This window comes from Equus przewalskii, chromosome 29 (assembly GCF_037783145.1).
Source record: "Equus przewalskii isolate Varuska chromosome 29, EquPr2, whole genome shotgun sequence".
NCBI lineage: Eukaryota > Metazoa > Chordata > Mammalia > Perissodactyla > Equidae > Equus > Equus przewalskii.
In genome coordinates, this window is record NC_091859.1 from 4,144,472 (window position 1) to 4,157,038 (window position 12,567).

A 12,567-nucleotide genomic window follows, 5' to 3' on the forward strand; every position below is an offset into this window, starting at 1 on the left:
AAATTTGATTAATATTTATGGAGCAAAGTTAGCAAGTCTTGGAGACTAATTTGATATGATATGGTCATGAGAAAAAGAGAGTGTAATATAAATATCAGGTTTTGGGTTTGCGTGACTAATGGTCAATGGCAATTTATTGAGATAGGAAGTATATGAAAATAGATGATGGGTTCAGTTTTGATCATTATTTAGCTTTCAGTACCTGTTTAACATCTGAGTAGATAAGACTAGTAAACTTAAGGTACAGATCATGGCTGTATTTCAGAATTATTAGCATATAGATGAGACTAAAAATATAAAAAAGGAAGAACTCAGTACAACACAGAGGGAGAGAACAATAGTATACCAAGAATGGAATCCTAGGAAAAAACAATGAGAAATACTGAAAGAGAACGGGGGCAACAGGAGGAGAGGGACAAGGAGAAGAGGATACCCAAGTGTACCCTTTCATTAAAGCATGCTCATGGAATTGGCAATACGGAGATCATTAGGGACCTGAGAGAGATGTCAGAGGAGTAGTAGGGTAGCAACCGAACTTCCATGAGTTGAAAGTGAATGGAAAGTGAAGAAGTAGAAATATCTAGGGCAATATCATGTGGTCAAAAAGCTTGGTTGAGGAATTTCCAGTTTAAAATAGCATCTTGCTGGTAGGTTCCAACAAAGCTTATCCTAATTTTTCATTAAAATGCCACTAAGGACTCTTTCATTTAGCTAATCAACAAACATATGTTTAGTGGTAATTGTGTGCCAGATTTTGCACCATGCAGTGGGGGTAAAATGGTAAGGAGAGAGACATACTTCCTGCCCTCTTTGAACTTACAGTCTAGCTAGGAAGATAGCATTTAAAGTAAAAAATAATATTGTAAAGTATAAAGCTATCATTTTTAAATTTTATTTATTTAAAGTTCTATGAATTTTCATATATGTATAGATTCAAGTTATCACCACTAAAGTCAGGATATAAAACAGTTCCATGGCCAAATAAAACCTCCCTTGGTTTATTCCTTTATGATTTCACCCCCCTCCCATCCTTAATTCTGGCATCCTCCAAGCTGTTCTTCACGACTTTAGTTTTGTCTTTTTGAGAAAGTCATACAAATGGAATCATATAGTTTGTAACCTTTGAAGACTGGCTTCTTTCACCCAGCATGATCCTTTGAGATTAAGCCAAGTCGTTGTATATATTAATAGTTTATTCTTTATTTGCTGAGTAGTATTCCCTTACATTGAGATACCACAGTTTGTTGAACCATTCATTCATTGAAGGACATTTGTGTTGTTTCCAGTTTTTGGCAGTTGTGAACAGAGCTGCTACAAACATTTGTCTACAGGTTTTTGTGTGGATATGTTTTTATTTCTCTAGGGTAAATACCCAGAAGTGAGACTCCTGGGTCATATGGTAAATATGTGTTGAACATTATAGGTAAATGACAGATTGGTTTCGTAGCTGCTCCATTTTGCATTCCCCCCAGGAATGTATGGGCATTCCAGTTGCTTTGTTTTCTCATGAGCGCTTGGTGTTCTCAGTATTTTTTACGTTAGCCACTCTAAAATAGTGTAGTAGTATCTCATCGTGGTTTTAATCTGCATTTGTGTGTAGTGTAGCGTATCTCTTTGGTTTTGATTTGCCTTTTTCTAATGGCTGCTGATGTGGAACATCTTTTCGTGTACTATTTACCTCATTATATCCTCTTTGGTGAAGCGTCTGTTCAAATCCTTTGCCCATTTTTTAGTTGGATTGTTTATTTTGAGTTTTGAGAGTTCTTTATATATTATAGATATAAATCCTTTGATTGATATGTGATTTGAAAATATTTTCTCCCAGTCTGTAGCTTGTCTGTTCATTTTTTAACAGTATCTTTTCATGAAGCAAAATATTATAAAGTCCAAATTATTAATTTTTCTTTTCCAGATTGTTTTTCTTTTACCATGCCTAAGAACACTTCACCTAACCTCAGAGTTCAAAGATTTTCTCCTATGTTTTCTTCTAAAAATTTTATAGTTTTACATTTAGATCTGTGATCTCTTGTGAGGTTTTTTTTTTTTTAAAGATTAGCCACTGAGCTAACAAATGTTGCCAATCTTCTTCTTTTTTCTTTTTCCCCTTCTTCTTCTCCCCATAGCCCCCCAGTACATAGTTGCATGTTCTAGTGTGAGTGCCTCTGGTTGTCCTATGTGGGACGCCGCGTCAACAGAGTCTAATGAGTGGTCCATGTCTGCACACAGGATCTGAACCAGTGAAACCCTGGGCTGCCGAAGCTGAGCACGCAAACTTAACCGCTCGCCCACGGGGCCGGCCCTGAGTTAATTTTTGAATAAGATGTGAGGTTTTTGCTGAAGTTCTTTGATTGTTTGATTGTACATGGAAGACCAGGTGTTCCATAACCGTTTGTGGAAAAGACTGTCCTTTCACCATTGAATTGCTTCTGCACGCTTGTCAAAAATCAGTTGGGCATATTTCTGTGGGTCTGTTTCTGGATTCCCTATTCTGTTCCTTTGATGTATGTATCTATCCTTCCACCAATCCCACACTATTTTGATTATTCTAGCAATATAATACACCCTTAACATCAGGTAGACTGTTTCCTCCTACTTTACTCTTCTTTTAAAATGTTGTTTCAGCTATGCTAGTGCCTGGCCTTTCCATATAAGTTTTAGAATACACTTGTCTATGTCAACAAAGAGTCTTTCTGGGATTTTGATAGAAATTGCATTAAACCTATAGATCAATCTGGGGAGAATGGATTTTGACTATACTGAGTCTGCCAATCCATAAACATAATTTGTTTCTCCATTTGTTGGGGTATTGTTTCATCAATGTTTTCTGGTTTTCAGAATTAGGATTTTGTACATGTTTTCTTAGAGCTACCTCTAAGTGTTTCAGTTTTTTGGAGCTGTTGTAAAAGGTATTTTAAACTCTTTTGGTTATCTTTCTGATTTCTAGTTTGGTTCCATTGTGGTCAGAGAACATACGGCATGTGGGTTTCAGTTCTGTTAAATTTTTTGAGGTGTGATTTTTGGTCTGAGATATATTCTACTTTAGTGTATATTTGACAGGTTTTAAAAGAATGTGATTCTGCTATTGTTGGGTATAGTGTTGTATAAATATCGATTAGATTCTGTTGTTGATAGTGTTGTCCTTCTATATCTATGACAATTTTCTGTCTGGTTGTTCTATCAATTTTTAAGAAAAGTATGTTGAAATTTTGTAGACTTTTCTATTTTCCCTTTCAGATCTGTCAGTTTTCCTTCATGTATGTTGAAATTCTGTTGTTACATGCACAAACAATTAGAATCATTACACTTTCTGAATTGACCATTTTATCAAAAGTAATGTCCCACTTTATGCCTGACAGTTTTCTTTACACCGGTCTGTTTTTTCTATATAAATATAAAAAAATAAATCTATGTAACTTCAGCTTTCTGCTCATTTCTGTTTATTTTTGAACTGCCCATATTTCTATAGAAAGTGTGCAGTTAGGCCATCTTTTCAATCCATTCTGACAATCTCTGTTTCAGTTGATGTATTTAGACCACTTACATTTGATAAAATTATTAAATGTTTGGATTTAAGTCTACCATTTTATTTGTTTTCTGATTTTTTTGCTCTTTTTTAATTGCTATTTCCCTTTTTATGGCTTCCTTTGAGTTACTTAAACATTTTTCAGTGTTCATTTATCTATTGTGATCTCAACATACCTCTTTGTATAATTTTTTTAGTTGTTGTAACAACATGCATACTTAACTTTTTACAGTCTATTTAGAATCAATATTTTATCACCTCTATTGGAATGTGGAAACCTTACCATCCCTTATGGATCCCTTTACCCTCCCTCTATATCCTGTAGTTATCTTACATGTTATATCTACATATATTGAAAATGCCATCAATGTTAAACTTTTAGTTTTCAACTCTCAAATATATTTTAAATAACTCAAGAGGAGAAGAATAGTGTATTATATTTACCTAGATAGTCTATTTTGTTTACCATTTTGTGACTTTCCCTGCATTCCTGATATTCCAGGTTTTCTTCTGGTATCGTTTACCCTCTATATGAAAATATACTTTAACAATTCTTTTACAGCAGGTCTGCTAGCTACAAATTCCCTTAAGATTCCTCCATTTGGAAATGTCTTTATTTCTTCTTCATTGCTGGAGGTTATTTTTGCTGGATATAAAATTCTTTTCTTGACAATTCTTTCCTTTTGGCACTTCATAAATATTGTACTACTTCCTCCTGGCCTCTATGGTTTCTAGATGAGAAATCCACAGACATTTAACTCCTTGTTGCCTTATGGGTAATGTTATTTTCTCTGACTTCTTTCAGGATTATTTGAAAGTTTGATTATGATGTGTCTGAGCATGGATTTCATTGGGTTTATTCTGTATAATGTATGCTCAGCTTCTTGAATCTGTAGGTTTGTCTTTTTCTAAACTTGGGAACTTTTCAGCCACTGTTTCTTCATATATTTTTTTCAATACAACACTCTTTCTCTTCTCCTTCTGCGACTCTGATGACATGAATGTTAGACTTTTTGTCACTGTCCCACAGTTTCGCTGAGGCTCTCTTCATTTTTCTTTAAAATTTTTGTTCTGTCTTTCAGATTGGATCATTTACACTGATCTATTGTCTTTAAGTTCACAGACTTTTTCCTTTGTCATCTCTATTTTGCTATTGAGTCCTTCCAGTGAGTTGTTTCTGGTTTTGTTTTTTTGGTGAGACCCTGAAGTAGAAACCCAGCCAAGCCATGCCTGGACTCCTGACCCCAGAAACTGTGAGATAACAAATGTGTGTTGTCCTATGCTGTTAAGTTTGTGGAAATTTGTTAACCAACTAATTAAACTAATACAATAATACTGAAAAAGACCAATCCATTATCTATACAAAAAAACTCCAAGAAAAAGAGAAAAACAGATAAGCGTATGGCAAAAGAAAAACAGATCGAAAATGAGAACAGATGTACCATCTTCAAAAAAACTTGACATAGCAGCTTAAAACAAGAGATCAAAGCAAAGATACAAAGGTCAAGGAAAATATAGCAAGACAACAGAAGATGAAGCTGCTAGTAGAGCATAGGAAAAACCTGAAAGAAAAAAGTAGAACCATTACAGAAATGAAGATCACATTGGAAACAGTGCAAGGAACCAAAAATGCTGGAAAACACAATAAGGGATATGAAGGACATGATTGAGAAATGCAAGCAAGGGATTTAAAAGATTAAGGAGAAAATTATAAATATGCACAGGTAAATCAGATTCAACATGTAAATAATTGGAGGCCCCAAAGAACGGAACCAAAATAATAGAACAGAAAATATAGCTGTAGATAGATATATAGATATTTAAAGAAATAATTAAAAAAACCTTCAGAAATAGAAATTCTTGAATCTAAGCATTAGAAGTGCATACTATGAAATACAAATTGGTGCAGCCACTAATGGAAAACAGTAGGTGGTTCTTCAAAAAATTAAAAACAGGATTATCATATGATCCAATAATTCTACTTCTGGGTGTTTATCTGAAGAAAATGAAAATACTTACTTGAAAAGATATGTGCATCCCCCTGTTCACTCTTCATTGCAGCATTATTTACAATAGCCAAGACGTGGAAACAACCTAAGTGTCTGTTGATGGATGAATGGATAAAGAAGATGTGATATACGTATCTCCAGTGGAATACTATTCAGCCATAACAAAGAATGAAATCTTGCCTTTTGTGACAACATGGATGGACCTTGAGGGCATTTGCTAAGTGAAATAAGTCAAACAGAGAAAGAAAAATGCTGTATGATCTCACTTATATGTGGAATCTAAAAAAGAAAAAAAAAAAAAAACTCATGGATACAGAAAACAGATTGGTGGTGGTTGCCAGAGGTGAGATTGAGGGAGTGGGTGAAATGAGTGACGGGGCTGAAAACTTCCAGTTATAACTTATAAACTTATAAGTTTACTATAAACTTCCAGTTATAAAATAAATAAGTCATGGGGATGTAATGTACAGCATGGTAACTATAGTTAATAATACTGTTTTGCATATGTGAAATTACTAAGAGAGTAGATCTTAAAAGTTCTCATCAAAAGAAAAATATTTTTGTAACTCTTTGGGGATGGACGTTAAGTAGACTTATTGTGGTGATCATTTTGCAGAATATACAAACATCAAGTCATTATGTCATATACCTAGAACTAACATGATGTTATATGTCAATTATACTTCAATTAAAAAATAAATAAAGACAACCTTGTAAAGAAAAAAAAGAAAGTGCATACTATGTGCCAGGAAAAAATAACACTAAACAGTCACTATTTAGATACTGCCTAGTAACTTAGAAGAAAAGGAAGAATCCTTTAAGTATCCAAGCAAAAATGTAAAATCATTTATTAGAGAGTTTAACAGTCTGGGTTGAGTCAGGAAAACAGCCACTCTAAGTATTCCAAGAATATAGTGTTTAACATAGTTTACATGAGTGCTGTTAACTCCGTGGGAGCAAAGGTCAGAGAAGTTACCATGGAAGGGCAGAGAAACTGTAGTCAAAGGGTCAGGGAAGCAGATGCTGAAGACCTCTTAGTCTGAAGCACCAAAAATAGGTGGCTCTCCGAATCTCACCAGGAAATTGCTGCAATTCTCAAGAATCTTTCAGAAAGCTCCCACCAATTGTCTCAGCTTTTGGCAGCAAAGCAAATAGTTTCCCATTCTACCAAGAAGCCACTGAATCTCACATCCATTCCGGTCTTTGTCTAACAACCAACTCTGGAGAATGATGGTCTCCACTTCTCTTATATCTTCCAAATTTCACTTGCATTTCTTTCATCAGCAAACTCTAACCTGAAGCTATACAGAGAAAGGAATTCACAGAAAGGTACTTAGTTCCCTGTTCCAGCTGTACAGTACAGAATTGACTTTACGCTGGTGTGGTAGTGATGCTGCGTTGGCAATTGACAGTCCTGCATTGAGGGGTAAAATTCAGCCTGGCCTCGAACTTCTCTACTATAACAATCAATACTAAGAGACGATGGAGTAATACCTGTATCAGCCTTAAGGCAAGAAGTGTGAACCAAGAATTTGTAGGCAGCCAAATCTATTATTTAAGTATAAGCAAACAAACAAATATTGTGGGAACATGCAGTACTTGTGGTACATAGTTCTCATCAACACTTCCTCAGTAAACTCCTAGAGGATGACTTTCACCAAAAAGAGGAGACGAATGGAAAAGTGAAAAGCTGAACTGAAAGAACTGTCTGTAAGCGTTGAACCTTAATTGATAGGCAAAGACTAAAACAAATCAGAAGGTTGTAACTACAAAGAGAAATAATAAATTTACAAATATCTGGTATATATGTAATATACAAATGATGAAACTAATAAAACTTGGGAGAAAAGAGAGGTAGAAAAATGTGCTTAATTTCCTTCTCTTTTATAACCAGGGGCCAAAAGACATTATTTAAAGCTGACAAATCCAACAATAAAGAGATAAGTAAATTTAAATGTATTTAAATGTTTAATCAAGTGCAAAAGTAAAAGAAGAATGCCTAGTGAAAATAAGTGATGAGAAAGAAAGGAAGATGCAAAGAACAAACGTACTAATTACATCATTGCTCTTTCTAAGCAATCAATAGATACACATACACAGAATGAAGAAGAGAAAATAAAGACTGTATGGTAAAAATTTTTTTAAAAGGACCCCCAAAATAGAAATCACTGCCTAAAATATGAAGGAATAAATAAGACCAAGCACAAAAGGCTAAAATAACCTCAAAGACCCAACATCTTCTCCAAGATGCTGAAGCACGATTTCCAACTTTCCCTCTAAGGGTACTGCCACTGCAAGACAAAGCCCCTGGTTGCCACTGGGCTCTCTGTATGCGAAAACTCGTTCTTCCTCCCACTCTCCTTCCTGGCAGAATCCAGGAATGGTTGTCTGGCCTTCATTGCCCAGGTGTGCAGGGGAAAGGAAATTTATTTCCTGAAAAATACTTGAAGAGTATTGGGCCAGATAGCAAAAACAATGAATCCCAGGCTATAGAGTTAACTTTGCTGTCTAGGAATGAAGAAGAACTGAAATCTTGTGAAAATAAGAGCTCACCGAGGAAAGTGAGAAGATTCAGAAGATTAATTTGGAATGATCTGGGGTGGGGAGATGAAAATAAGAGATGTTATAGAGTCCTAGAATATTGAGCCTGGAACAATTTCTAGAGGTCAAAGTGAAGTGACTTATATAAGGTGACACAATGATTTAGAGACTAGTTTAGAATTAGTACTAGATTTAGAGTTAGTGCTAGGATCCACATCTCCTCGCTCCTATACTTCCATGCCTTCTCTAGCAGGCCAGGCTGACTTTCTCTTAAAAGAGAATGTATTGGACTTTATCACTAGCTACTGGTTGGAGGGAGGACATCAAAGATGAGGGCATGATGCCTGAGAACTAGGAGGATGATGCTATTGTTGGAAAAATTATATTCTAGAGAAAGAAGAAATTTTATGTAATTCTCTATGTACTTTCTTTGTCTTTCTAGGTAATGCAGAGCGTGACCAAGCCATATGTATGTATTGTTGTCCTTTATTTCTTGAACAATTTAACTACTTTATGTGAAATCCAGTTTCCAATTCCTTCTTTATTTACAGATTACCGATATTGGTATCCAAGGTGGGAAGTGCCCCGGCCGGTTGTCTGTGATCCACTATGCATATTTATTTTCTTTCTGAGAGTGCTATCTTTTTCACTTTGTGCCACAGTTGTTTTGATGATACAGTCTCAGTTTCCAAATATATTATTGGAAGAACAGATGTTATCTACCCCTGAGGTAAATGAAGTAGAGCCAGAAAAGGAAGAGGAGGAGGAGGAAGAGGAGGACAAAGAGAAGGAGGAGGAGGAAGAGGAGGACAAAGAGAAAGAGGAGGAGGAGGAGGAGGACAAAGTGGAGGAGGAGGAAGAGGAGGGGTAAGATTTACCACCATCGTAGGACAAAAGCATAATACAAAAAAGGCAAAAACCCAAAAAACAAGAACACTGAGCTTTAACAAGAAAGAATATGTACAAACCACTATTGCAATACCTTTTATTCTCTTCTTTCTCATACTTATTCAACCAATTTAAATTTGGAAAACAAATAAACAAAAACATGTATTTTCTAGTAAGTATTATAAGGGAAGCTCTTGGACACTAAGAACAGATAAAGATGTGATGATAGAAATACTAAAAAATATTTGACCAGTCTAATTAATCTTAAGATTTCACTATGTCACCTGATGAAGGAGAGAATTTCTATTTCTTAAATGTGTTTCTATCTCTGTGTTTTAAATATTTTTTAAATGTGATAAGTTTTTTGAGGATTAAATAAGATTGTCCATGTAAGGTGCTCAGGACCATTTGAAGTTCAGGACGACCATTTAATCACTTGGTTTTGCTGTTTTATCATTACTATAACAGTTGTTATTGGTGGTGGTGGTGTTTTCCATGTGATTTGAATGCATCTAATATCATTATTTGCCTTTGTTGTATATGTGTTTGGAATGGTTTAGATGGTACTTGTACATGCTGTTAGGAGACAAATTTATTATTTCTACTTCATGTTACTATTTCGTTAAAGCCTTGCTGTAATTCTTTACTAGGCTATGTGATTTGTTGCCACCAAGGGCTAATAAATGTCAAAAATTTAGCTGTGATTGAGCAATCTGGCTGCTTCCAAGTTTATGTGATAAAATAAAATAAGTTTTTAAAAAGTTATTTACTTGTTATTCAATATGTATAGTAAACATTCATAAATTAGTAATATAAATTAACTACTTACCAGTTGTAAGACTAATAAATGAACTGAATAAAACTACCTAACATAGCAAAGTATGTAAAGAGGTATAAACTCTGTTTATCAACTCTCTTATGTTAAAAGCCTGTCCTTAAATGGGGCAAGATGAGAATTATACAAAAAAGCCCTGAACTATCCTCTGTTCAGTAGTTTCTGGTTTTTCGTTTGTTTTTTTCAAGAGCTCTGCTTTATATATATATATATATAAATTCACGTAATTATGTGATACCCAAAACCACTCTGTAAAGTTGATGTTACTTCCATTTTTTAAATGAGAAAACTGACTTTGGATCTCTGAAGTGGTTCAACCTAGGACTGAGAACAAATTAATCTACGAACATTCTGCTGCATTTATAAGTATAAATTCGTCCTGATACTGTGTTCCATTCCTGCTGTGACTAACTTGTTATATATCTAACTTCTGTTCTCCTACGTCTACTCTGCAACAAACTTTCTGGGTAATTTCATGGAATATGATTGCTCATGATGGTAATGAGGCCACTTCAGCTTCCACCCCTTGGTTCCTGGTCCCATGTAGTCTTCCTCTAGGCAATATCGAGTATTGCCTTTAAGCTGGCATGTTAGCTGCACCTGCAAAAGACCATCCCAATGCTTTATCAAGCCAGAAGTTTCTACATGAAGTGATGTGTAATTCAACCAGTGGATTCCAAATCAGGGCCCCCCTTCTGAAAATCCTTCATTGTGAAGTGAGACCTCTGATAGGATGCTAGTTTGTGTGGTATCCTATTCCTGTGGATCAGGCACTCAGGAAACCCATACATGGTGGTGTTAGTTAAGACTCTGAGGGCAAGAAAGTTAAACCCATACCCAGAAAAGATGTCAGAATAGGTATCTATTCCAATGAAGACAAACCACTGGCTTTTGCAGGATGGAAGGAGCCCAAGATAGTCAACTTGCCACCAAGTGCCAATTGGTCTGCCCTAGATCCTCTTATTTCTGATCTTTCAATCCTTTTCCTTCTCAACACCCAACCTCTGGCCTAGCATTTGCTACTGTCCATATTGATTCTCATCTCAGGCCACTTATTCTTCCATACAAAGTGGATGAGCAGGTATACCACTGAAAGCTCCACCTTGAAGATTTTCCCTCTCCACTATCTTTCAAGGACCCACTGCCCCGCCGAGTATGGCTGTAATGCAGCCATTGTCCATTTTTAGCTTACACCAGCATGTCGAACCAACCAATTGATAAACTAAGATTTGGATTTTTTTCGTTACCTTTGTTTGAAGGTATAGGAACCCCTTCAATATAGTCATAGGTGTGAGCTGAGAAAGGGGGCTGGTATAACTGTGCTGGGTGAAATGGAGGTCTAGGTTGTCTGCTCACTCATGCCTTCTGGTCCTGCTTGGATTTGACCCCATGATGATACTTTGGTTTGATGTCAAATCACATCCTGCATCTGATATTTGCCCAAATGTGTGGATACTCCCGTTTTCAAGTATATAGTCCTTCAAGTACATGTCCATAGGTCCCTTTTGTGAAGTACTAGGGAAATCTTTAAAATGCATACTAGTGGCTTTCTCCTGGGAACTCAGCCACCTCTTCAGTCGACGGTTTCCAGGTGTGAAAACTGGCCCATTCCAGTAACTAAGCACGGGATCATGATTTCTTACTGGTCGCTCCCATGGGCCACTACTGAAACCAACTGTGCCAGTTTAGATCCTCCTGAATGTAATGTCAAGACAGAACTAGAAGTATAAGAGATTTCTTAGGTGATGCCTGTAAAAATGGAGGCATCAATACAATATGGGAAGAGGTAGAAAAAAGAGTCACTTGACAGTGAAGAAATCTGACAAACACTGCCTGAGCTAAGTGAGCAAGGTCAATATCACCAGTGGTAAGTCAGGTTACTAGCATATTTCCCTGCTATGATATGACAAAAATGGCATTTTACCTCTAGTCTTCTTCCCAAGAACATACAGTCCCAGACTAATCATGAGAAAAACATCAAACAAATCCCAATTACGGGACATTCTATAAAATACAGACCAGTACTCCTAAAAACTGTGAAGGTCGTCAAAAACAGGGAAAACCTGAGAAACCATCACAACCAAGAGGAGTCTAAGCTTAGAAGCAAGACTACTAAGTGTAATGTGGTATCCTGAATGGGATCCTAGAAAATAAAACAGGCATCAGGTGAAAACTAAGAAAATCTGATTAAAGTGTGGACTTTAGTTAATAACAATGTATCAAAATCGGTTCATTAATTGTGACAAATATACTGTAAAATGTTAATAATGGGAACAGTAGGTTTGGAGTGTATGGGAACTCTCTGTACTGTCTTCACAATTTTTCTGTAAATCTAAAATTGTTCTAAAATAAAAAGTATTTTAAGAAAATAAAAAAAGAATACTTTGTGGCACATGAAAATTTTATACAGTTCAAATTTCAGTGTCCATAAATAAAGTTTTATTGGAACACAAACACACAAAGGGCTGGGAGAGCAAGAGTGGGCAGGGAAAGCCTTCAGAGTACCGTGCATATCTGACACCTGTGAAATTCAGTTGGAGGAGGCTCAGACTGCAAGGCAACTCTGAGAAAATCTCAGCCCACACAAAGGGGAGCTGTGATGCAAAAATCCCCCATGGAGATCTTGCATGTTGGGAGAAGTAGGTGTTGGGCAGAAATGGCTTGTTAGGGCTGTCGTGCTCAGTCATTGACTGGGGTTGTCCGGGAAAAGTATAGCCTTGGCTGAGACGCTGTGGCAGATTCCAACGTTGCTGCTGCTGATGGCTCTCAGC

General features: G+C 36.2%; 1 protein-coding gene across 1 annotated transcript in view; it reads left to right on the plus strand.

Annotated features, from left to right (window-relative positions):
• The window catches only part of GLIPR1L2 (GLIPR1 like 2), a 39,841-nt gene extending 30,115 nt beyond the window's left edge, over positions 1-9,726 (plus strand). The window contains exons 5-6 of the mRNA XM_070599975.1: positions 8,516-8,542; positions 8,625-9,726. Of these exons, the coding sequence (XP_070456076.1) occupies positions 8,516-8,542; positions 8,625-8,944 (347 nt within the window). The 3' untranslated portion in view covers positions 8,945-9,726. The remainder of the gene's footprint in view (positions 1-8,515; positions 8,543-8,624) is intronic.
• The last annotated feature ends 2,841 nt before the right edge of the window (positions 9,727-12,567 follow it).